The sequence below is a fragment of the Anas platyrhynchos genome, chromosome 1 (assembly GCF_047663525.1).
Source record: "Anas platyrhynchos isolate ZD024472 breed Pekin duck chromosome 1, IASCAAS_PekinDuck_T2T, whole genome shotgun sequence".
Lineage (NCBI taxonomy): Eukaryota > Metazoa > Chordata > Aves > Anseriformes > Anatidae > Anas > Anas platyrhynchos.
Genome location: NC_092587.1, coordinates 128,537,391 through 128,561,509, shown reverse-complemented (window position 1 = coordinate 128,561,509; position 24,119 = coordinate 128,537,391). Strand labels below are relative to the sequence as shown.

General features: G+C 39.5%; 1 protein-coding gene across 3 annotated transcripts; it reads right to left on the bottom strand.

The window, feature by feature from the left end:
• Positions 1-1,361: 1,361 nt before the first annotated feature.
• On the bottom strand, positions 1,362-22,405 carry CLTRN (collectrin, amino acid transport regulator). 3 transcript variants are annotated; one of them, XM_005014220.6, is made up of 6 exons: positions 22,248-22,404; positions 21,797-21,855; positions 16,617-16,702; positions 10,333-10,449; positions 7,374-7,568; positions 1,362-3,172 (listed from the first exon to the last, which is right to left on the bottom strand). In XM_005014220.6, exons 1-6 carry the CDS (start codon positions 22,312-22,314, stop codon positions 3,016-3,018), a joined length of 681 nt encoding a protein of 226 aa, XP_005014277.1. In that variant the 5' UTR covers positions 22,315-22,404; the 3' UTR covers positions 1,362-3,015. The 3 variants fall into 3 exon arrangements, with proteins under 3 accessions (XP_005014277.1, XP_038028872.1, XP_012949914.1); XM_038172944.2 differs by lacking the exon at positions 10,333-10,449 and having other exon boundaries at positions 22,248-22,405; XM_013094460.5 differs by lacking the exon at positions 21,797-21,855 and having other exon boundaries at positions 22,248-22,388.
• Between the last annotated feature and the right edge of the window lie 1,714 nt (positions 22,406-24,119).

The following is a 24,119-nucleotide window of genomic DNA, read 5'->3' as shown; positions in this document are numbered from 1 at the left end:
CCTTACTGCTTTATATAACTGAATTTTCTTTTTCCTCTCCCTCTCTTCTCAAATGCAGCTCTTGAAAATAAAACAATCCTGTCTGGGGCACACCATGTCCCTTTGAGGAAATTCATTGGCTCAGCACAAATGTAACTGAAAGCAGACTGACTCACTGCTTTTAGGAAGTATTTTACCATGTATTCTATGTTGCTTGTTTCTCACTTTTCTGTTTATTATCATGTCTTTCGATGGCAGGTGGTTTAGGGAAAAAAGCAAAACTTAAAAACAGTGAAAGTTACATAAAACCTCTGGGCCAGATCCTCAATGGATATAAATTGTCTTTGTACCATTTGCAGGCTCAGGAGAACAGGCTTTACCAAATCAAAGTGCTCTTTGTTTTCTAATAGGTTTCTGCTGCACAGGGAGACCAGAAAAGAGATTTGTTTCTTCTGTAGCACTGTGCCCTTGATTAACCTCATTTGCAGGAGCTATTTCAGTTAAAAAGTTAATACCAACACTGACTTCTAAGTGTTGCTGTGTGATACCTGTCTGTTCATGTACCATTTACTTCTCTCAAGCCATTTTCTGTCAGCACAGAGGCAAGCAAGATGTATGCTGTGGCTGAATTTCATATCATCATTAGCAGAAAATTACACCAAACTGCTATAAAGTAATTACAGTGCTAAGAGGTGAGCCAGCAGGAAGTCAGTGATTAAATGTGTACCACCAGAGTCAGCCTACACCACTTGGTGTTTTGTTCAGAGGCTTTCAATCTATTTTCCAATTGCTGGCTAGTGCCACAGGCTGTATCAAACCTTCAGTCGGGCCCTTCTTCATACCAAGTGAATTTTGTTCCAGTCCCATATAGCACAGCTCAGGATAAGAGTAATTTTTAAACGGTAGCTTGGGGTTCCTCTTGCACCACTAAGCTCTTCTTACTGAAATCTTTCAGAGGCTCTTGCAGAGGTGCTGCAGTTACAGCCATCCATTGTGGTCAGGCTGCAGCATAGCTATTTGTCATACAAAGAATGTGAAAAGCGCGAAGGTTTAGAAATGATGTGATCTGAATTACCTACATAAAACTCTGCCTGAGTGAAAGACCTTGGAGCAATGACTGAGGAAGCAATAATAATACTGTACTCTGTATCTTCCCTCCAAATGATCTCAAACAGCGGTAAGCTTAACCTTTGGCATTCCTGTGAGAAATGCATCTCCATGTTGTTGATGGTAATTTGAAGCACCGAGATGTTACCATTAATAACTGAGGAGTGAGTGGCACACCCTCTGGGGCACAGAGAAGGTACGGTCCTCATCCAGAGGGGCCCTCCATCACGACACAGAAGACAGCAATCAGAAAGAAGACCAGGTGAGACACTTGGTCTGTGGGATCCATAGTTTTATTTCACATTTTGCCCTCCTCTCCCCCTCCCTCTCCCAGCTTTGAGTTCCACCCTCTCAGCCTCCTCCCTTCTGCTCAGTTTCCCTGATCTCCTCCCCATTCCTCCTGTTCTGCTCACCCCATTCCCAAGAGCCAGAGCAAGGTTAAATGGACAATCAAAGATGATACAGCCAAAATGCCAAAGAATTTGAACCGTGGGAGATGAAAAACCTTCTCACCCTTCAGGACACTGGAGGGTCCTTTACGAGGAGCTTTTACCCAGTTTTACCCTGTTCCTATGGGTGAAGGATCTCCAGATGCACAGAATAACCTGAATAAAAAAGTGGGCTTTCTAATATTGCCTTCAAACTTTACACTAAAAATTAGATGGTCAGATCCTACCTATAGTAGCGTGAATAGCTGTTTGGTGACTGCAGATACTGTATTTTACTTAACACACTTCCATTCTGTGTGCAGTTATCCACACAGACAACTCTCCTTCACTCAGGCCTAATACTTCTGAAATCAGTAAGAATTTTATTACTGGTTTCAATGGGAACAGGCTTAGGGCACGGATAGCCTATTCTGAGTGCATGACTGATGTCAAAGTAATCCATCAATGCAATTTAATGGCTGGTATTTGGTGCCCTCAGCTTCCAGACCCATAGGAAACCCAGGTCCAAATGCTCTCTGCTGACACAGCCTACATGTTCTTATCTGGGTAGGATGCAAGAAGACCAGTAGCCAGTGCTACAAGTGCTGGACCTTTTCAAAAGCTGCCCAGATACCACATTAAGTGTTCAGCTGACCCTGGGTTCACTATGTCCCTGGGAAATTTGCTCTTCTTTTATTATTAAAAAGCATATAGAATTTTCAAAGAACTGCAACATGCCCTCATAAATTTAATGAGAGACGGGCCACTAACCACAGGCTACAACTTTGAAAAATCTCCCCTTTCTTCCAACTTTTAAGTTCAACAGATTTTAAACTCTTGCAACTTTTAATTTCCAGGTCATGTAATCTGTTACTTTGTAAAGTGAAAAACCTGTTTAGTACCACCAGATCTTTGCTAGTCCTAATCCTATAGTTGACCCCATCACTTCCTAACCTGCTCTTATGGAGACTGTGAAAGCTTACTTTTTTCTCCCCAATAAACTAAAACCTTCATGCACTGATCACTATTCAATCCAAAAGCATACTGTGGATGAGCAAACAGAAGTCAGCTTATAGAGAAACTTTTGCATATGGCTTAAAAGAAAGCCCAGCAAGGATTGACAATGACAGATGATCTCCCCTGTGACATCCAAGAATAATGTAGTTTCACATTTACATTAGGGAAAAACAACCAACAGACACACTTAAATAATCATTAAAAATTAAACACTTGACATAACGCAGATTTCAACCCTGTTCTGCCACACATCTTTTAGAAATCATTAATGGATATCATTTGAGGTTTTCTCATTTGCTTCGCTCATGAACAAAAGCTTTGTAATGGAGGTTCCTGTGTATCTGTTATCAGCAAAAGGTTCTCTCGAGGGAAATTAAGTGAAAGGACATTTTTCTTGTCTTCATATTTGACATTCAGGAGTAGTGACGAGATAAGGTAGGCACGGGAGTCTTTCAAAAGAGCGCCAGATAGCGATGGCAGCATTTCATAAGGACGTGAACCGTTCATCATCTGCTGAAAAGACTCCGTTAATGTGGCCTGCTTTTAAATCCAATGTTTCACAAGGAGTCCCATTTTCTATTGTTATTGTTACTTCGCCTTTCTCTTCTAAGTTTTCTCTCTCTGTTGACTCTTTATTCTTTCTAAAAACAAGGAAGAGAAAATTGTCTTATTCTATTGACCTGCAGCACTCCACCAAGCTCTCACAGACAGAAAACAGCACATTTAGTTAGAAGGTTGTGTAGGTTACGTACTGAAAGGCATCGTCTGGCGCAGAGGCTCCCCAGCATCATTTGCTCTTACATCAACTTTAGCTGTATTAGCTCACAACCACCTTTACGTGCAAAAGCAGGCAGCTACCCACACAGCCTCTTTGCTGCTGTAAATACACCACTGAATGGGGGGAGGCCTTCCCTTCCTGGGACTGGAAACTTTGGTTTAGTGGTTCAAGGTCAGGACTGGGAATCAGAAAACCTAGGGTAAACGTGTTGTAAATATGTTATATGTATCACTTGGGCTACTGGTTCTGTGAAATGACTGGAGGTTGCAGAAGTAAAACCTGGTGCAAGAGAAAAATGGAAATAAAAACCAACTCTGAATCTGTTTTTTTGCCTGAAGTCAGGAAGGACTGCACTACACACCTAGTCTGGCCCTGTTGTACGTCATAGATTTCAACCAATGATGTGGATAAATTAAAATATACTGTAAGAAACAAATTGACTTCTGACTAAAGCCTCCACTGGTGGAGACTTGAGTGTCTTCAGACTCCTTGACAATCTTCTCCAGAAGTTAGGCACTCTTCCAACCTAGTATCTTTTTATACTTTTGTTTTCTAGACTAAGCAATTTTGTGGGTTTCACTTTCCTGGCTACAGTTCTGATGACAACCATATTAAAATAGTTAAATAAAATTATCTTAAAAAAAAAAAAAAAAAAAAAAAGATGTAATAGAGAAGTATCAGTCAACATGTCATAGTGTTCCTTCAATTCCAGATTTATTTTGACCTTGAGATCCACTAGTTCATAGTTGAAAAACCTGCTGTACTTTACAGCCTGCAGCATCAGCGGTTTCAGAGGATAAGAAACTCAAAGGTCAGCTCCACCGCTTCTTCCTATCCCACAATACACACTGTAACAATCTGACTCAGGACAATCATAGCAGCCTGACTCAGTATAATATCAAATAATAGTTATATTAAGAATAATAAAATGTTATTGGCCTTTGGGAGATTGTTGGCATTACAGGCTTGCTAAAAATAAATGTGGGGATAGTACTGGAAGCCTCTGACCTCTGACTGACTTATCAGCTCTTACAGGGATGAGAGTTCTTTGATTCAAAAAGTGTGGGCACAAACATAAAGAGAGATGGTTACTAAGGTGTGCATTCAAAAGAAAAGAGAGGAATAGAAGAGGTGTGTAACTTGTTGCCATAGGAATTCAGAGCAGCTAAGAATTTCTTAGTCCAAGGAGGGACTCAGCAAGTCAAGGGAAGATAAAACATTGTGGGTTACTCAGAACATGAAGACCAAATCCATCTCAGGAAGGCCACCAGCTGCAAAATATGTGCTGGGTGAGTAATAGAGGGAAGCATTTGTGTGCTCACTCTGTCCTTCCTCTTCCCAAGGCAAATGTTTTTGGTCTTTGCTGAAGATGGGATTTTGGAAGTAGGGCTGTCCATCAGATCAGTCTAACACATCATACACAGTAAAGAACAGAACAGAACAGAACAGAACAGAACAGAACAGAACAGAACAGAATAGAATAGAATAGAATAGAATAGAATAGAATAGAATAGAATAGAATAGAATAGAATAGAACAGAACAGAACAGGACAGAACAGGACAGAATGGGAGCAGAATAGTTCAGCTCGAAGGGACCCACAAAGACCATCAAATTCAACTGCCTGACCACATTGGGGCTGACCCAAAGTAGGGTCCTGCCCTGGGTAGGCACCAAATCTGTTAGTAGAGAGGGCGGTGTCATACTGCTGTGATGGCAGGAGAACAAACATAAAGTTGGGAGATAATGTGTCTGATCCAGTTCACTGTAAAGTCAATGGCTACAGCCACATGGAGCTCTGCTAATGATTGCAAACTACAGGCAGCTGTGGCCTGGATTTTTACATGTTGGCAGTGATGCACAGTGAGAACCTAATTAAGAAAATCTTCCAGTTCAAGAAATGACACGTGAGTCTAACTCATTAAGGAAGCTCCATTAGAGGCCAGTCATGTGCTTCCTTGATACCCTGTGTGTGAGCAGGCTGAAGCACTCCCTTTTGTGCTTATTTGAATTAAGGTATTTAACAGGTACTTTAAAGGCCAGTAAAGACAAAATGCCAGGTTTATGAGAAGTCAACACTGTCCTTGGGGCCAGATTTCCAACACAGCTTACTAGGCAACATAGTTGTCACTGTGTCAGCTCTGGTCAGGTTTCCAGGAAAACTCATTACTGGCTGTTCTGAAGTCTTTTCACGACTTATCACATACTTCAGTGCCTGAAGAAGAGATGAGCACTTTTGAAATTCACTTCTCTAATGTCTGGCTCTTCTATCAAGAAGCCAAATAGCTCAGACCATCCATTTTACCTCTCCAGTCTTTCCAACAGTAGACAGAAAAAATATACACTTGTTTTACCCTCTCACTCCTTTCGCTCTGCCTGCAGATGCCATTGAGTTGAAAGGAGGGTTATAACTCAACCATGGATAACTCTGCTCTCAGGAAAGTCTATGCATAAAGACAAGGTAGGGGAACAGAGGAGGGAGTGAAAAGGTGCCTAATAGAACTGTTCATGCTCAGCTGAGCTTTTCTGTAAACAGGATGGGAAAATGTTGTCTTTCAGTCTGATATAAAGTAAAAAAGGACTTTTTAGCTAGAAAAATCATGGCTATTTAGCATAATTTATTTATATTATGCTCATCTGAAATGTTCAGTGACCCCCTTTGAGCAAGGTGTTATATAGACTCACAGAGCCATGATACTACGAAGATACACTGAGAGTAAATATGGTCTTCAGGAACCAACAGTGCTCCAGTTTTACAGATGAGGTTGCCTAGGTTCAGGGGATAAAATAACCTGAAGGTTATGGAAGGTTGTGACAAGGTTTAAACTATACATGATCTCAAGTGCCTGCCCTAACTCTTTCCCCAGCAGAATATCTCATCTACTGTTTGTTGAATTTTGCTTTTTGATAACAGAAAGGGGGGGCACAAATTCATGCAACTTTTCTGAATGCAAAATATAACTGAAGGGATTCAGACTACCCATCTCTCTATTAAAACCAGTTATCCCTCACAAAAAATGCTGTTCTTCTGAGGTCTTTTAACATTGCTTTTTGACTTCAAGGAGTCAAAAAGCAATGTTAAAATAAGGAGGCAGAAAGGAAAAATCTCTGCAACATACTGCTTTCCACATGTGAATCCATTGTCCTGATATATCTGAGGATATGTGATTCTTTTGCTGATGTCAGACTTTGCATTACCCTAACCTTCAAGGCAGCCTAAATCATGGTAGAAGTTCAACTATTTCTTACTTCCATGGCAGGATCTCAGCTCAGATGAGAAATTTCCATTCCTCATGCCCAGCTCTGAACCAACAGTGACGGTGGGATCAAAACCTCCACAAATCTCTGACCCACTTCTACCTGCTCACACTAGGACAGCATGAATAACCTTCTCTGTTTCACCACTGCTACCGCAGGGCAGAAAATGAGTGTCAAAGGGAGCACCTCTCTCTCTTACCCTACCAACAAACAGCAGACACCTAGGCTGGTGAGATCTGGTCACGAACCTGTGAAGGGCTAGGTTGCTCAGACTCATCAGGATGTGAACAGAAGGTGAGATTAGGCACCATCTCATTGGGCAGGCCTTCTTCAGACATATGTTAACCATTACTGTGTCCTCTACTTAGGCTTCTCAAATTGCAGCAGCACTTTTTCTAGCCTTGTCAGTTTGTGACACTATGGCCTTGGAGGGGACGCAGTCACTGGCAGGCTTCTGTCCCTTGGTAGCTATTTGGCTACTCTGTGAGAAGAGATTCGCCACACAGCACGCTAAATCTTGAGAAAAATGACAACAAAAGTCTGTGTAAAGCTATTGTCTCTACTTAGATGACCTCCAGGATCAGGTTGTTATCCTCCCTGTTTCCAGTACCCCAGCATTACTAAGGCATTTAGTTCACAGTTAAAAAAATTTAAACCCTACCCTCAGAAAAGGACACAAAGGCTACCTTTACCTATGGATGGAGCAAGGACACAGCTACAATTTCTCTGAGGCAGATTTGAAAAGCACAACCAACCCAGCTAACTTAATTTGCCAGTACGTAGTTAGAAGAAAAGCTAAGCTGCTTACTTCTTGCGCTGCTGAATCCCTGCAACAACGAGGAAAACAATTCCGGCCACAATGAGACAAAGAACAACACCAAATACGATAAGCCAGGCAGGTGTGGAGGGCTCAACAGGAGGTGCCAATGTGGAGGGTATCTTCAGGAACTGCAGCGTTTTGTCACTCAGTAGGAAGGCATTGTTGATTCTGTTCCGGTTCATCCTTCACAAAAAACAAAAAGCATCACAGCTCTTTAAAAAGGTATTTTATAAATAATAAAAAAAAAGGATAGGAGAAAAAAAAATATTTTCACATGTGTGCTGCAAGTCTGTTGGGGTTGAATTTGATCCAGCATGATGTTGGTAGGATTACACAGACCTTCACTTTAGCATAGATCCTGTCAGTAATCCATAGATACCCACACATTTATGGGATTTTGAATACCAGACTTCTTTATTCATTTATCTGAAATAATGGAAAATACAGATGAGACTTGAAGTACAGTATTATTAGTTGTTTCTGGTTTGGACCACATGCTGAAGACATAGCAATCTAAAATGGTGGCTCTGTTGTCTTGTTTATGAGACATTCAAGGATAGCGTGGGACTGGTGGAGCCACTCTGCAATGCTCAGAGGATTTTCTTGTCAGTGCCCCTTGGTTCCACAAACTGAACTGTCCTGCCTGTTATAGGCATGTACATCTGCTCTTGCTGATGTAGATTTTCTTAGATCCATGAGGCACTGGTTATTATTTGGTCCAGAAGAACCCATCCCCATTGCCAATATACCTTTCTTCCCCGTAGGATGTAGCTAAATGGATTTGCACTTTGCAGATGTTTTTTCAAATGAGTAGTACAACTGCTACCCTTGAATGGATATCTTCACTCACATTCATTTCTTTTGAGCATTTGCAGTAATTTCTGGATCTGAATCTAAGTAGTCTCAAAAGGATTTAGCTGTATCTTTCATTAGCTTTTGCAAGACATTTGAAAATTTTGACAAAATTTATTACATATATTGGTGTTTGGAGATTTTGATTGCAGTTGTATGATTCACATCATCTCTTTCTTGTATACAATTAAATTAATTTACCATAAAGGAAGTATTTCCTAAGAAATATTTCCCATAAGATATATGGTAAACAAAGGTAAAATTTTTAAAATTACTCTTCTTGAAAATTATCACGTTGACTATCTTTTAAGCAGGAAATTCTTACCCTTAATGGAAAGCTAGCATTCCTGGAGAGGACTGAAAGGCATGGCATATTGTAAGACTCATTATATGGTAAGCCGCCTGTGATTTAAAGAGATTTTCACCCTTATTGATATAAATGGTTCTTTGTGAGCAGCTGAAGTAAGCGTTGTTCACCCTTCTCTAATGGCTGGAGTTACAGACTTCTGTGCTGAAAGATGTGCAGGTAACTACAGGTGCTTATTGCGTTTGTATATGCAGAAATATATCCATGTATATTTATGCAAGATCTTGGGAACCATACAGAGCTTTGAGAAGGTTTGCCTTCCTCTTTGTTCTTAGTTTCTGGAGAACCTCATACTGTAAAATCCTGGTCCTCGTTAGCATTCTTACATGATGCTGTACTATACAAAGAATTTGAATAATAGTTTAGTATGGAAGCCTGCAGTCAGAAGCAATTGAATTTTAAAATATGTAGCTTTATAGAACACTTTAATTCTTGTTTCTGTGTTAGGTAGGAATTACAACTTTTTAAAAATAGCATATTCTTTTTTTGGGTGAGAGACAATAGTTAAAAAAACAAACATGCTATAGTAGTATCCAATTTCTCCTTCCAAGGGGGCATATAAAAGACTTAAGTAAATCAGCTTATGCTACTGAATGATTCAAAGAATAACAGAAATGGAAAAGGAAAAAAAAATAAATCTGCATTCCAGCACTCTTAGAGAGCTTCAGTGAATAAATAATCTGCTTCCTCTACTAATGCTATGAAACTATTGTTTGGTGCCTCTGCAGGAAACAGTTTAATCTACTCATAAGCTTAAAAGTTAATCTTTCCAAAAGAACGCATGCTCATTCATCAGGAATTAGGCATTACACCTCCACAGAGATAACGTGAATTTTCAAGACAAAGTACAGAATGTCTAAAAACAAAGAGGTCTGTTTTCCACTCAGTGCTTGAGAAAGATATGTGAGTTATGCTGCCTGTGGGAGTCATCCCCATAAACCCCTTTTGTAGCTTTGATAGACCATTGAAGTCAGGTTTTTCGCTCTTCAACTCCACACTCTTGCTTTTATTGGCTACGGAATGTGATATTGAGTAGAAAATGAACTGATTTGTACCACACGGTACTTTGTACAAGTAATGCTCAACTACTGTAGCAACTAGCGTTCCAAAAAGAGCTGGAATGAGAATAATATGAGTACAAGGTTATTTAAACCAAGCTGGGACACAGCCAACTGTTCTCATGAATAGCTCACATGAGCTCTTCTCATGTAAACATTGACTTCTACAGGAAGCCTGAAAAATTGTACTTGATGAGAACCTAAAGGGAGCCCATGGTTACTAGTCCTGGTGCATGCAGATGGGCATACAACATGCAATGAGCATGAAATGATATAACCTCCCCCCCAAAAAAGGCTGTAATCCTGTCACCTGAGGAAGAAGGCTCTCTCACAAGGAAATGTAGCAGCCAGATGCCAGCAGTGCTTCTGCCATGCACAGGATACCAAATTACAGCTTGGGCTCTGGGAAGGGGTCTAGCTTTCATCCAAAGCCCCAGCATTAAGAGAGACTCCTTCCACAGTTATAATCCCAAGGTTCACATGCTTTGAATTCTGTGGGCCTGTTAAAAATCCTGCTAATCTTACATGCCTGAAAGAGTACTGACCCTTTGGTGTTTTAACTACTTCAATTAGTTCATCCTTAAAGAGGCAGAGTGCTTATTGATGGCCCCAAGGGAGAAAGCATCCTCAGTCAGCAAGAAAGAAGAGGCTGGAGAAGCAGTGACTGTACCTGATGGCTGCCTCTACCTCGCTTCCTGGAACAGTTGTTGTATTTTTGGTAGAATCCGTGACCACAAACCAAAATGACACCCGATCCGTCACATTGCAGAGCAGCACATTGGAAATTCTACAGATGGTTAAAAAATATATAATAATAATAAATTAAAGAAGCACGGGAGTAATTAATGAAATATTTCAGATTTTCCTAAAATACTGCTTTCATCTAAGGGGAAATAATCTTCTAAAAAATGCAACGGTTAATGCCCAAGGAAGAAACACCACCCATGGCATTTCCCATTTCCCAATCTGATTGAAAATATGTAAGCTTATTGAGACCAAAGTTGAGCCTACAAATGAATTTCTGAATCTACTACAAACTTGTCTGAACTTGGACATACATTTAGCATAACAACCCAGAAAAATAAATATTTGTATCTTAATCATCTGGGCTTTGAAAAAAAAAAAAAAAAAAGCCATATAATAAGATAAACATATTGATGAAATAAGAATTTTATTTTTGATATCCAGTGCTACAGGAGCCAGATGTGGTGATTCCCCATACAATCTTCAAGTGTGTGCAGTCCTACAGGGTACACTTTCAGGAGGGAGGAGAGGAGGTCAACATGGAAGGAAGAGCAAAAAAAATTGGTGTTATTCTCTTTAACATCTTTCTGCACTGTCAAGCACAGAGCGGAGGCAAAAGACTGAAAATAAACATCATACTGGCACTGATCTATGCCCTTTAGGATGTGCTATGGCATATTTACTTCATCTGTTTCAAAAGAAGATTGCTTGGTTTTATGTGAAGTTAGCAGTGGAAGGCCATAGGCATGCAGCTTCTTATTGCATACTATGTAAAAAGTGGGTGACATGTCTTTAAAATGCTTTTTTTTTCAGAATCTTATAAACTTGTAATCTATCACTGATACTAATAAGTGTACTAAATGAACTATAATTAGAAATAACTTGCAGAATGATATCACCATGAGTGTTAAAAATAAAGAATTAAAGGCTAATACATGTATAACAAAGTGACTGAGAATAGATGGTGCCTTCGTGTTCTTCTGTCTGTTCCTATTTTTTATTCATATAGCTGAGAAACCAGCCAAACGCACGTGTGATATACAGAAATTGCTGTAAATGTAGCACTTCTAACAGCATGGCAAGGAATATGGTATGTATCATAGAAGGACATTCAAAAACTTGAAAGATAGAGACCTAGAGAGAGAAAAATAGAAAACAACAACAACAAAACATTCTGTATCATTAATAAATAACCCTTTGGCTCAGGATTCAGATTTCCTGGTCATGCCCAAGCAGTGAGCAGATATTCCAAAAGCCCACGAGCAAGAGTTAGGACTATTTCTATTGCCAGGGAGTAGCCCAGCCTTGTTTCACCTTTGCATAACGTCTGCCTGGCCACAAGCATAACAAAGCTGCCCTGTCCCTGTTTTGTTGGACCCCATTTGGGACAATTGGACTTCAACTACTATCTGCTGTTACAGAGGAGACCCTGCTGTGAGCCAGCAAAGAATACAGCTCCTCTCTTAATTAACTACGTTGATGCCCATTATTATCACTGGATTCAAGGTTTGGACTGTCCATCATCAAAATGCAAATTTTAACATTTCCTTTCCAGTTTCTGCAATTCCCAGGGTGACAAATCCCCCACTGGAAGCAATGACCTGCCACAGAGCTCTGTTTTGTAGTGCCATCTTCTGGCTAATTACAAACTTAATTAAATGACTGCTAAGAAGACTTCAGCAATGGTCTGAGGAGCAGAAAGCACAAAGTAGGAAAGAACGTAAGGTAACAAATGCTGCCCTTAGGTGCGTAGTCTCCAGCCAGAAGAAGGAAAAAAAAGGGGGAAAAAAAAAAGAAAAAAATAAATGAGATAGCTGTTAAGGCAGGACAGGCATTGGCTTGTTCACAACAGTTCACTTTGGATATTTTGTAGAAATACTTCTTGCTACAAGCTTTTTTGGGTGGTGGGTGCTTTTTTGGTTCAGGTGCCCGAGTGTTTGGGTAGGACAGCCTTTAATTTTACAGAGAAGGTACGTATTCCACAGAGACATGCAATAAAATGGAAAGCAATGATTTTGCAGAACTGAAATACCTACTTTTACCTCTCAGGAACAATGTCAATTTTGCAAATACAGAGAATTTTCTTGGATAAAAGAGGAAAGCCATCCTCTGGGATTTTAAAAGATGTTCACATCAGTTTGCTGGCAACAGTCAGAAGATGAAAGTAGATTTATTCCACTCAAAATAAAAGCAAAGCACAAAATTTACAGGAGGGGAAGAAAAAGTGTCTACTTTTGGCTGGTGGATGACAAACTCTTGCTGACTTCACAGAATATCTAAAAATGTTTCTGTGGAGGAAGTTTTCCATCAGGAGAATTTATAACAGTAGGACCTAAATCTTCACGCTGCTGCAGTTCGTAAAGAAGGAATTTCAGTGGTGCACTCAGAAACTGGTCTGGGTAGAAAATCTGAGTTCATAGTGCTCTACAAATATTCTCAAAATGTGGTGAGTGAGCAAAGCTCATTCCTCCAACAGAAAGACACATTTGGTGGGTAAAGACTGGCAGAACACCCTGGTGTTCTCTACAGCCTCAGAGACTCAAAGGGACTCTTCATCCCGGGGTCTTCCTTACATTGCCAAGGCTTTCAGCATGGGTTAGGGCAGTCAGACATCGTTGGGGGCAGTGTCTCCATCTCTGGATGGTACAGCACTGAATCAGCTGGGCAGCAAGATTCATGCTAAGTTACGGAAATTTTGCCTCCTTAATGCCCCCTGTTGTGTCTAAAATCCTCTCCTGATTATCAGCATCTAAAATCCAGCTTCACTGCTGCTTTTCATCAGCGGAATCTGCATGATGCAAATCCTTTCGGGCTCCAAAAAGAATAACACTGTTCTTGAGAAGGTCAAAGAGGATTGCATAAACACCAAAATGGACTAGTTCAACAAGCACCAGTGTGACCAATGTGACTTGCAGCAGGTATGCCCCCCCCACTTTTTTTTTTCTTCCAGTGCTGTTTGCACATAGGTTTGATTTGCAGCATGCTGAAGTGTTCGAAGCTCCTTATGGAGATTTAGAGGATTATTTAGGGATAAGAAGATCCATCAGGGACTCTGTGGGTGCTGGGTGCCCATGGTGGCTGTAAACTAGTGGGAGAAGCATGGGCCCTGAGTCCCAAGTGTCTATCTCTGGCTATCTCTACAAGTTTATTTTGTCGTTCTAAGTGGTCAGAATATTATTTTATTTTATTTTTTTTTAGTATCAAAAATGCCTGTCCTAGGAGGATAGATAATGTTGATGAACTTTTTCTGGTTATTCCAATAGGAAAACTGCACCTTCCTTACATGGAAGATGTAAACTGGGGGAAGATGTACCAAAAGTAGATCCTTTCATTTGAACATAGGTAAATGTAATCATGTTCTTTCTACTCTAGAGATTAATCAGCGTCAGGCCCAAAAGAAATGCATATTATTTCAAAAGAGTGACAGATTAGGGAAACCAGGATTGCTAACACAGGCTGCGGACAATTATCTTCTAATACTGGCATATCAAAGGTTTGCTTATGTAATTCATGAATGTATATATTGAGAATTAATCAAAAAGCTATACAGAGAGCAAGACATAAACTACATGTATTTCTCCACTGAACATTAAACCTCTGTTTTTTCTGTATTAATAATTACCGAGTAATTTGATGGATTATGTTTTTTTCCTGTTTCACACAACCTCGACAATTTGTCAAGCCTTTCAAACATTAAACACAGCTCCATGACTTATTAAATTTTAGTTTAGAAATTAACTTTAGAGAAACTGAGATACAATGTGCCATCCTGTCCACTCTGAGTGGGATCACTTGGTGGTTACACAAGGGCAGCACCAGCACCAGCTGCTCTTTCCAGCAGCACACTCAAATGCTTGCCATCACAGGCTGGCTTTAATCCAGCTTCAGAGCCTAACAAAAGATTACTTTGAATCTCAGAAATGATGGGCAGGCTGCAACAATGGTTATGCTGATCCACCAGAAAATTATATGGGGCCTGATCCAGCTTGCTGAAGTTAATGACGTTCAGTCTCATGTGGGAGTCAGTTGTGGCTGCTGCTGCAGTGTCGTGGCTTAGAAATTAATGGGATGTTAAAGGGGAAGTTTGTCACATTCTGGTTATGTCCCCATGCATAAATTATACTCTGTCAGAAACAGTGTTTGTTTGTAAAACAGCAGTGGATTTTTCATAAATTTTTCTTTTGTCAAAAATGTTTAACTGACTAGATGCAAAATTTGGGTAAATTTAGATGCTACCAGAATGCAGTCATTTGCAACTTGTTTCTTCTTTTATCACAGAATAATTTATCATCTTTTACATCTCATGATGAAAATCTGCTGGCATTTACCTGTAAATGTGCCCACAGTGTAATGCAATTTATTTGCCACAAGTTTTCTCAGAAGATTAAAAATTCTACCTCACCTGCAAAGTAGCAGAAAAAACTGCTTTGTGACAAAAGGTATAAGATTTCACTCAGTCTGAAGCTCGGTGAGTCCCTTTGGGATCGAGGTTGGGTACAGCCTGGCACTTACCTAACTTGTAACTATGTGGGGTCCTTGCCTCTGCCCCAGCAAGTTATACTCACGAGGAAGTCCTATACTGTCTTAGAAACAGGAAAAGATGTCCACACCTAGCTATTTGCAAATATTGTACTGACTTCTCCTCTGACAAACTTAGTAGCAGGAAATTGTTGACATGTGCAAGCCCACCTCCAAAATGGAGTAACTGCCATTATCATATTTGCCCATAGGAGAAACTGTCTTGGTAGGAAATTGAGCTAAGTGAGCACAAATGCTGTGGTTTTCCAGAGTACATAAGCACAGCTTCCATTAAATTTTTATCTCCTTTCATACTGGCTTGAATTTTTCCCATTCCTATACCAAACTTTCTAACATTAGTTGAGTCTGCAGACAGCCATGGTACTTGAAGAGAATAAAGCTCACTGGTGTCTGACACAGGCTTTTTGCCATGTGAAAGCACCATGGATTTGAAGGAAGAGAATAATAATTTAAAAAGGGGACCTGGGACTAAAATAAATATATGGAAGCAAATCCTTATGGGTCAGAGACTGAATTAAAATTCTCCTCATTTGAAAACCTGAGAAAAAGCCCTGCATAATCACCTTTAATTAGCTTGAATCTTAAATTCATTTTTTGTAAGTGTCATTTTCATTGTGTGCAGTGGGAACATACTTGACTGTTTTTGTTAAGCTCGGTGTAATGGCTCCTTTGATGAAATAAGGCACCTTCTGAGGAACACGAATAAAACAATAAGGAACCAAGCAATCCTGTGACGTAGAGGGGGAACGCATCTTCTATTTACGAGAAAGTGCATCAGCCACAATAGTCATCATATGACTAAAGATAACTAATGTCTTTGCAAATGTGCACTATGCTTCATCTGATGCAATGATGGCCTAAAGCAGGTTTTTTTTTGGAAAGTAAATTGAAAACCTTATCCTCATTAGCGTACCAGAGAAATAAATCTTTCCTTTAAGATTGAAAAACAATGAAAAAAAAAAAAAAGGCCTATAGAAATACACTCACAAGGTTTCTTGTTTAAGGAAGGGAAGAATATACTGAAGTTACAGCCTGCTAAATGGTCTGTCTGATCTGGCATCTAATTTCATAAGTAGCAATGATCAGAAGCCTGAGAAGAATATTCAATGCCTTAGGGTAGATTTAATCCCAAAACCAATTAATGGCTGATTTATGTCTGAACAGCAACATCTGAAACTTCTTGATGCTAGGTAATTCAGCAGCTGTAATATTAGGGAGAGAGCACCAGCACAGCAATCCACCTTCCAGTTCTCTGGCTCAGCTCATCTTCAGCTGAAGCTACACGCTGAGTAAATGTGCACCAAAGCTGCTTATTCAAGGATCCACACTGCATTTCTTGACCTTGCCGACGGGCCCCTTCACCTCTTCCCAGTACGGCCTCCAGAAGGCATCATGTCTTACTGCCAGATTCTGCTAGAGAAAATTGGCACAGCCCCACTGAGAGCGACGGCTGTGCCACTTCACATCAGTGGGGACACTGCTCCAAAGGCTGCGTGCTGCTTAAGACAGAGAGAGTGACATTTAACATGTATCTGGGTGTCAAAAGAATACACTGGAACAGTCTGCTTTTGGAGGCTGTATATAATGATTTCTACACCTAGTACAGCAGGGAATGGCCCACTAGGTGCAGCACTGTTAATAGGTATAAGGCAAATCAGAGTAGATGCTTACTGAGTTGTAGTCTTGCTGGAATATCTTCTCATAGTAAAAGCCACCATTGCTTTGAAGAGGTACTCTTCATTTGTATCCCAGGCATACTGTAAAGGAAGATGGAAAATCATCGGTTTCAGCTTCAGTGCTTGCAGTACAGCAGGGAAAAAGAGTCACTGAACTTGGAATGCTATGCTGATCAAGAAAATTAATAAATTCACTGGTTGTGCTATGAAAATAAATTCCTGTCTCTTATTTAGTGTGCAAAGATGACTTCTAATGGCTACTGTGAAATGCAATACAGAGTGAAATGAACTTTTCCAAAAACTGACTGAATGGAATGTTTCTGGAAACTGGCCAAACTGGAAATGTAAAGCACCTCATATAAAAGACCAGGCATGTTACCCGAATTCTCCCAACACAGCTGCACCAATTGCCTTGACTCTTTTGTTGTTGGATCAGCCATGTTAAGGAGGTTTACATTCTCTCTTAAAGACCAGATGGTTCTGCCAGAAAATAAAAAAGCTGATGTTGAAGGTAGTCTGTGGGAGCTGGATGCCAGGACACCAGGAAAAAAAAAAAAAAAAAAAAGAGATTGTGGCCTTATTGCTGCACGCTGTTCTTACAACATGAAGATAGACTCAGCTACAACCCTTAGACTCAGCTACAAGGAAAAATACTACCTCACATTTGAGATAAAAGAAAGAAAACAGTATCCTTACTATTTCAATAAAAAGTAAAAATGGGCTCCGAAAACTTTTCTCTGTTGTCTTGATGAAAAATCATACTTCCATTATTTCAGGTTTCTGAGAAAGCTTCCCTAGGTTCCCCTGGGCTTTCATTCCCACATGCAATTCTAATGACCAGCAAGAACTGCACCTATTACATTTTTATAACAAAAGACGTGACTGAGGCATACTGATTGAATTTCCCCTTTCAGCAGATTATAAAGATTAATAGTTTCTTGGAATTATATTAGTGGAGGTTAGAGGCAGCTTTCGTCAGTCAGTCAGAACACAAATCTAATCTTTAACTTTCAGCACTAAAAAAAAAATCCTCACTGTAATCATCCAAAACAGAAAACCAGTGGAGTGGATACTTAACCCTGCTGACAACCTGGACCTACTTTTTCATGGGCCCTTATAACACACTCAAAACCCATCAATACACATCAAAAAACAGTAGACAAAATACCACTGAAAATGCCAAATCTTAATCCTGTTTTTTAAATTCTGATTTTGGATGCATGCAGCTGCAACCTCTCTGTAAAAAGGAGGAATCCACTTTCCAGACACCATCGCTCATTTTGCTCTGACATACTGTGGACTGGGAGCCTGAATAGGGAAGGAGGCAGACAGATAAAGGGCAGAAAGTCATACCGATCATATTTATCACCCCTAAATGAATGACGAGTGGTGAAATGGGCTGAGATACGGTTGGCCAGGGACAACAAAGCTGAGCAACAGACAGCTTGAGCAGCATTAAAAGCCAGATGCAGCGCTGAGAATCAGGTTTCTGACTCACCACTCCTGCTTTGTGAATGAAGGGAGGTGTAAACACACTGTGATAATGCATGCCAATCGGGGAACTTAAAGTGAAAACAAAACAGGAACTGTTTGCATAAAAATATTTAAAAGCCCGTATCTTGAGCCCACTGCACTGATGGAAATGTAACAGTAATGTCAGCAATAGTATTAAAGGAAAAAGAGACAATGTAGTAGAGGAAGGAATACAGATGAGAGCCATAAAACTATTTACCATAATTTTAAAGACATCTGTATTTAAACCACAGAGCACAATTTGCAGCAGTAAAAAGGCAGATCATCCTCTTTTTCGTGTGTGGCACTATTGACTGAATCCCTACGTGCCATCTGTAGTCCTTGAGAGCAGGTCCAAAAGGACAGAATAAGATCATTTGTTATCCAGTGGATTAAACCAGCTGTAGAGATAATTCCCTCAGATGGATAATGGATAATGATGAAACTCAATTTCATGCTTACATGGACACAAATGCAATACCTGTACTACATACTATATGTACTTGACATGTTTATGTTTAGTGCACTACATGTATATATGCAAAATGCATCATTATGAATGAAGTACTTGGTTTTCATGATGAAAAAATAATAATAATGATGAAGCATAGAGCTTCTTTAAGACAAAGTAACAAAAAGGGTACCAGCTCAAAGAGTAAGCACTATAAAACAGACAGAATAAACTGCGAGAAATGGGAGAGCAGACTGGCAGAGAAAACCAAGTGGCACTCAGGGGTCTGCTCTAGTGAGGAGAGGGAGCTGCAGGATGCCTTCTAGGCAGAAAGCTGAGAATCCCCAGGAAAACAGGGACGAGACAGGAGGAAGAGGAGATGGAGATGGCTGTGGGCTCCATGTTAACAAGACCCTCTGAACATGAGTGCTTGCAGGAATATGTGTGGTGAGAAGGCAACATAATTAGGAGGAAGATGGTGGCAAGAATGCCTTTAAGGTAATAAACAGTACAGACGCACCTGACTGTCAAAGCCAGTCTGCCAGTCTATTGCTTGCTGTGAAAGAAGAGGTTGTTGAGTCAATGGGGAAAAAAAAGAAATGATGAGTGGTGTAGATTGTAAAATGCTATAGTAGTTCTCTCAGGAAAATAAAATGTATGTTAGTAGAACAAAATTATAATCTTATAAACTTGTCCCTGGGCAACCTGATCCATGTGCAATGGTGATTTGGCCTTGAGCAGCAGAGGACTAGGGACAGCTGAAGGTCTCTTTGTGTGGACATCACACCTGCTTACTCTGGTTGACTCTGGCCCTTTTGAGCTAACTCTATAGCTTTTCTAACTCCGTGACTAGGAAGCAACCAGTGACTCCAGAAGGCACTCATAAAGTTAACACCAAAATCAGAGAGACTCTGTCCGTAAATCACCTTCCTTCTGTTTAGGTTTCCTCCCACTAGCTAGCTAGCAGTGTCTCTGTCTCTGACATTATTTTCAAGTAACATGAAAACAGCTAGATACTTGCTATATCTTATCTGCTACTTCTACGCCATCATGATAAGAACAACATTAGTACACTAAAACAGTATTCTCTGCCTAAAAGTGCAGCCTACCTTGTGAACAGATGAAAAAATGCTGTCTGTCCTTATTAGTATCACTCAAAGTATGCACTAAATCACGTGGAAAACTATACTAACCTATTTCCTATACTCCTGAATGTATGTAGGAGTTATCCTTCCAATCCTACAGCAACATGCCCATGGATGGTATCACAGTCTTCTGCAACCATCTAGCTTGAAGTGACTTGAAAGTGAATGAAACAGAATTAAATAGCAAAGCATCATACCAAGATATTCCAAACTGATTGTGTACTATTGTGATGCTATGACAGTGTTAACCTTTTCTTTGGTAAAATTAAAAATAAAAATCAATAAAAAAGCAAAGTTTAACAAATTATTAAGCCAAAATGAATTTCAGTTTGACAGCAGTTTCAGTTTTCAGTTTCAGTCATTTGCAGAGAAGACTACCATGGCTATGAAAAGGAAATATTAGTTGTGCAGTTAATAGATTGTTCATTATCTGTGGATAATTTTGTATGGCATATTGTTCTAAAATGCTGGTTTAGATCGTACCATTCTTTGGTCTTAAATCCACTTTACTGTATGAAATAAACTACCAGCTATTTACCAAAAAAAAAAAAAAAAAAAAAAAGGCTCCTCACTTTTTTTTCTTTCTTGTAATATAAAAATATAAAATGTAATATAAAAACTTTAAGATGGCTTGTATTATACCTTTTTGGGGATGAAAAATAGAAAAATTACAAATGATCAGACAAATCACCCTTATTTTACTATAATTTCAGAACTAAAAAACACTGAAAAAGAGCACTGCTGGGAGCTGCAGTTTTTATTCTTTGTTTTGAGCCTAATGTTTTGAACCAAGATTAAATCAAAATATTTGTAGTTATTATCACAAGGTATTTCAATAAGGATTTTAACATATTTTCAGCGATAGGATTGCAGTATTTCACTAATTTTTAAAACAATCTAGGTTTGCACAACTGTTTAATTAGTCTCTCACCCAAGAGGATTGACTTCAATACCAATTTCCACAGACAAATACTTTAGTATTTATCTTGAACATTTCTTCTAAATGTATCCGGCTTATGAAGTTCCCAGTGGAACTGGTCTCTGCTACTGTTAAAGTTACCTAATAGTCCAGGGTAGTTTCAGAATGGCTTCTAAGGTCACAGGGAGATTCTCATACCTCCAGTCTCTTCTAGCACGTAATTTATGGTGCTCTGTTTCCCAGGGCTCCTAACAATCAGACATCTTCCAGTGAAGATGACTGTCTAAGACATTTGATATCTAATTTTATTGAGAGCCCTGTAGCACTGCAGATTTGCTGTAAGCATTCAAAACTGAAAATGAATATTGCCTTCGGCCATATCTCATAGCTTTTTAGATCAAGAAGGACCATTTGGTCATCTAATTTCCCAAACTCTTGCATATTACAGACCATTATTGCTCACACCAGCACTTGTACATTAAGTCCAAGGACTTGAATTAAGCCAAAGCATTTCAGTCCTCATGAGACTAACATGTGCACCACAGACAGGGAAGAAAGGGCACTATCCAAAGCCTACATTAGCAGAGAACTGATGAGATATGCATGAATGAGCTCTACAGATCATGCTTGTCTGAGAGCCTGACATAAAATCCCATTTCATAAAGATCTCACAATCGTTTCCTGCTTATCATCCCTGACATGCTTGACTTTACAATTAGCACTCTCAAGAAGATATGTTTTTCCCAAAATACAGACTTAGATTTATGCAGCATCTCTCATGCATGAAGTGCAACATCTCTACTGTTTGTTTTTTTTTCAAGAAAAAGAGAAAGAAGAAAAAGGAAAATAGAAAACAAAACAACAACAACAACAAAAGAATAGAAACACAGAAAAAGAAAAAAAGGAATAGAAAAAGGAAAAAAACACATTGACAGAAAATTATCTTTATGAAAAGTGAAGCTTTACACTTCACTTACAGGATGTCATTTTAAGGAGTGGGCTAGCCAAATGCCATGATGTGAACAAGCTATTACAACTAACACTTCAGAACAAATTGCTTGAGCTGCCTTCAGAAATTTTACAGTGTGTATTAGTTTTTTTTTGGCAGATGTTTAGTTAGGAAGAATATGTGAAGATACTTTACTTACTGCATTATCTCCCAAAGCTGTTTTGATACTAAGGCGTACTTTGAAAGCATTCTGTGCATCTGACACAAAGAGAAGAAAGGCAAACATATATTGATAGTCACCAAGATAGGATTTTAAATCATCTACTTCTCTAATTATTTTACAGATCACAGTTTCTAAATTTGCCCTAACGGATTACCCGGTTAGGAGAACCAGAAGCTACTAGCATGAATAAATGCATCAGCCCTATAGATTTTCAGTCAGGTTTACCATGACCTCCTTAAAATATGTAAGATCAACTTCCGTACTTAATTTGAAAACTCAGCAAGGAAGTGAATGCTCAGAGTTACCATATTCAAACTGGATGCAACCAGCTAAAATAAAAAACATAAGAAGCTGACAGCTCTGTAGACATAAGCTCATAGCTAAATTTCCCCGAGGAAGAGTGGGAAGCAGCAGCTCCAAAACTTACCTGGCTTGCACAGCTCAGCATGAGCAATGGTAACTACAGAGAAAGTAAGCAGCAAAACCTGTAACATCCTTTCAGTGTGGAAAAGTTGAGGCAAAAAGAAGTAAGTCTCTGGTGTAAAGCACTCTTAAACTTTCTGTGACCCAGGATTAAAGCATCAGCAGCACAAGTGAGCAACCAAGAAAAAAGGTTTAATAATTAACCCTCGTTATTTTAGCTAAAACGGGCACTAGAAACAACTGTCTTCTGTTAGTTATTTACTACCTTTATCTGTAGTAAAAGGGAAAAAAATAAAGCTGTTATAAGGTTTTCATTTTCCTTCTTCCTTTTTAGAATAATGCAAAGTATTGCACAATGTGTTTTTTCGGTTTTTTTTTGTTTTTGTTTTGTTTGTTTGTTTTTTAATTTATTTATTTTCCCCACATGTGATTTTAGACACATATACACAGGATGTCTGGGATAATTAATGCCAGGCCAGACTGCAACTCCGGTGGCCGGATGCTGTGCTGTTACCCACAGGGTGTTCACCTGCACCGATGCTGTACCAACAAAATCAGCTTCTGAGACAATACTCTGAGCTAAGAAAAGTTATAAAGGTAGAGAAGTACTTTCTTGCTGTTGGAGTGTCACTACAGTAGAAACTGGAATGAGAGACCCTGCAACAGAAGGACTTGATGGGGAAGCATGTACACATATTAAATAAAGATGCATTCTAGTTTTGTTTGCACAAGGTGCTGTGTATACACACACGCACACATGAATGGAAATATGTTAATGATGTACTCTATGCCCTTAGCCAAACATTTTCAAAGACAAAGAAATAAGTGCAGAGGAGAAAGATTTCAGCAACTGAAATGTCTCACCAAGAGGTGAACAGTCTTTGCAATTGAGGCAGCAAGACAGGATTATTTTATAGCAGTCCGCTGCTGTATTCCCCCTGCAGCCATTCTGATTAATGGTTAGTTCCTAAATTGAAGATTTCTTCAAAATTACTTTCAGTCGGCCCTTTAGCACTAGAAGTGTGTCTTGAGACTGCAGACCCAAAGACCTTCACAAGAATGGCTACCACTGAGAATATTTTATGTAACAGTGGGATTGAATTTATGGAGGACAGTAATCAGTATTTACTACATAAGGATGCTTGGAGTTTCAGGTAATTGAGAATTTACTGATTCACTAATTTAATCTTGTTTTTAGAAGCCACTGTTAAAGGAATTGATACCCCATCATTAAAAGTCATTAAATCAAGCTGATTCCTGGCCGTCTGTTTACTCTCTCTAGACAACCGGTTCCGAGTACAAACCTATTGGATTTGTTATCTGCTTAGATGTTCAATCTATGCCTACGAAAACAAAAAAAATGACCTATTCATTCCTAATGATGGCTCAAATTAACACACTGTGGCTACACGCATCAAAAAGAGACCACTAAAAATGTACAGATGCATGAAAAAACTACCATTTTTCTGTAGAATGTGTAATTTCAAAAAAATCTAAAAAGACTCTGAGCCTTGTTAGCCTCATGCTAAATTCATGTACGTTGCTTCAAATAACGAGAGCTTGAACTCTGCTCCCTCTGTGGAGGACATACTGCAGTACCGGGGAAGATGGTGGAAAAACAAAGCATTGATTTCCCACACGCAAATGGAGCTGATTGCCACTGTGATGTGTTGTCATCTCTCCCTGCTGTTGGCCACTGGAAATCAGTTCTTGCCTTAGAAACACACGGAGCCAGTGTCAAAGTACATTGCAGGCACACAGTGCCCAGCGGGAACGGCCTCGGAGGGTAAGGCTGGACTCCCTGATCACAGCTGCTGACTTCCAGCCAGGATGGCTGATTTTACTGATTTGTCACACTGGCAAGCAGCAATACGGG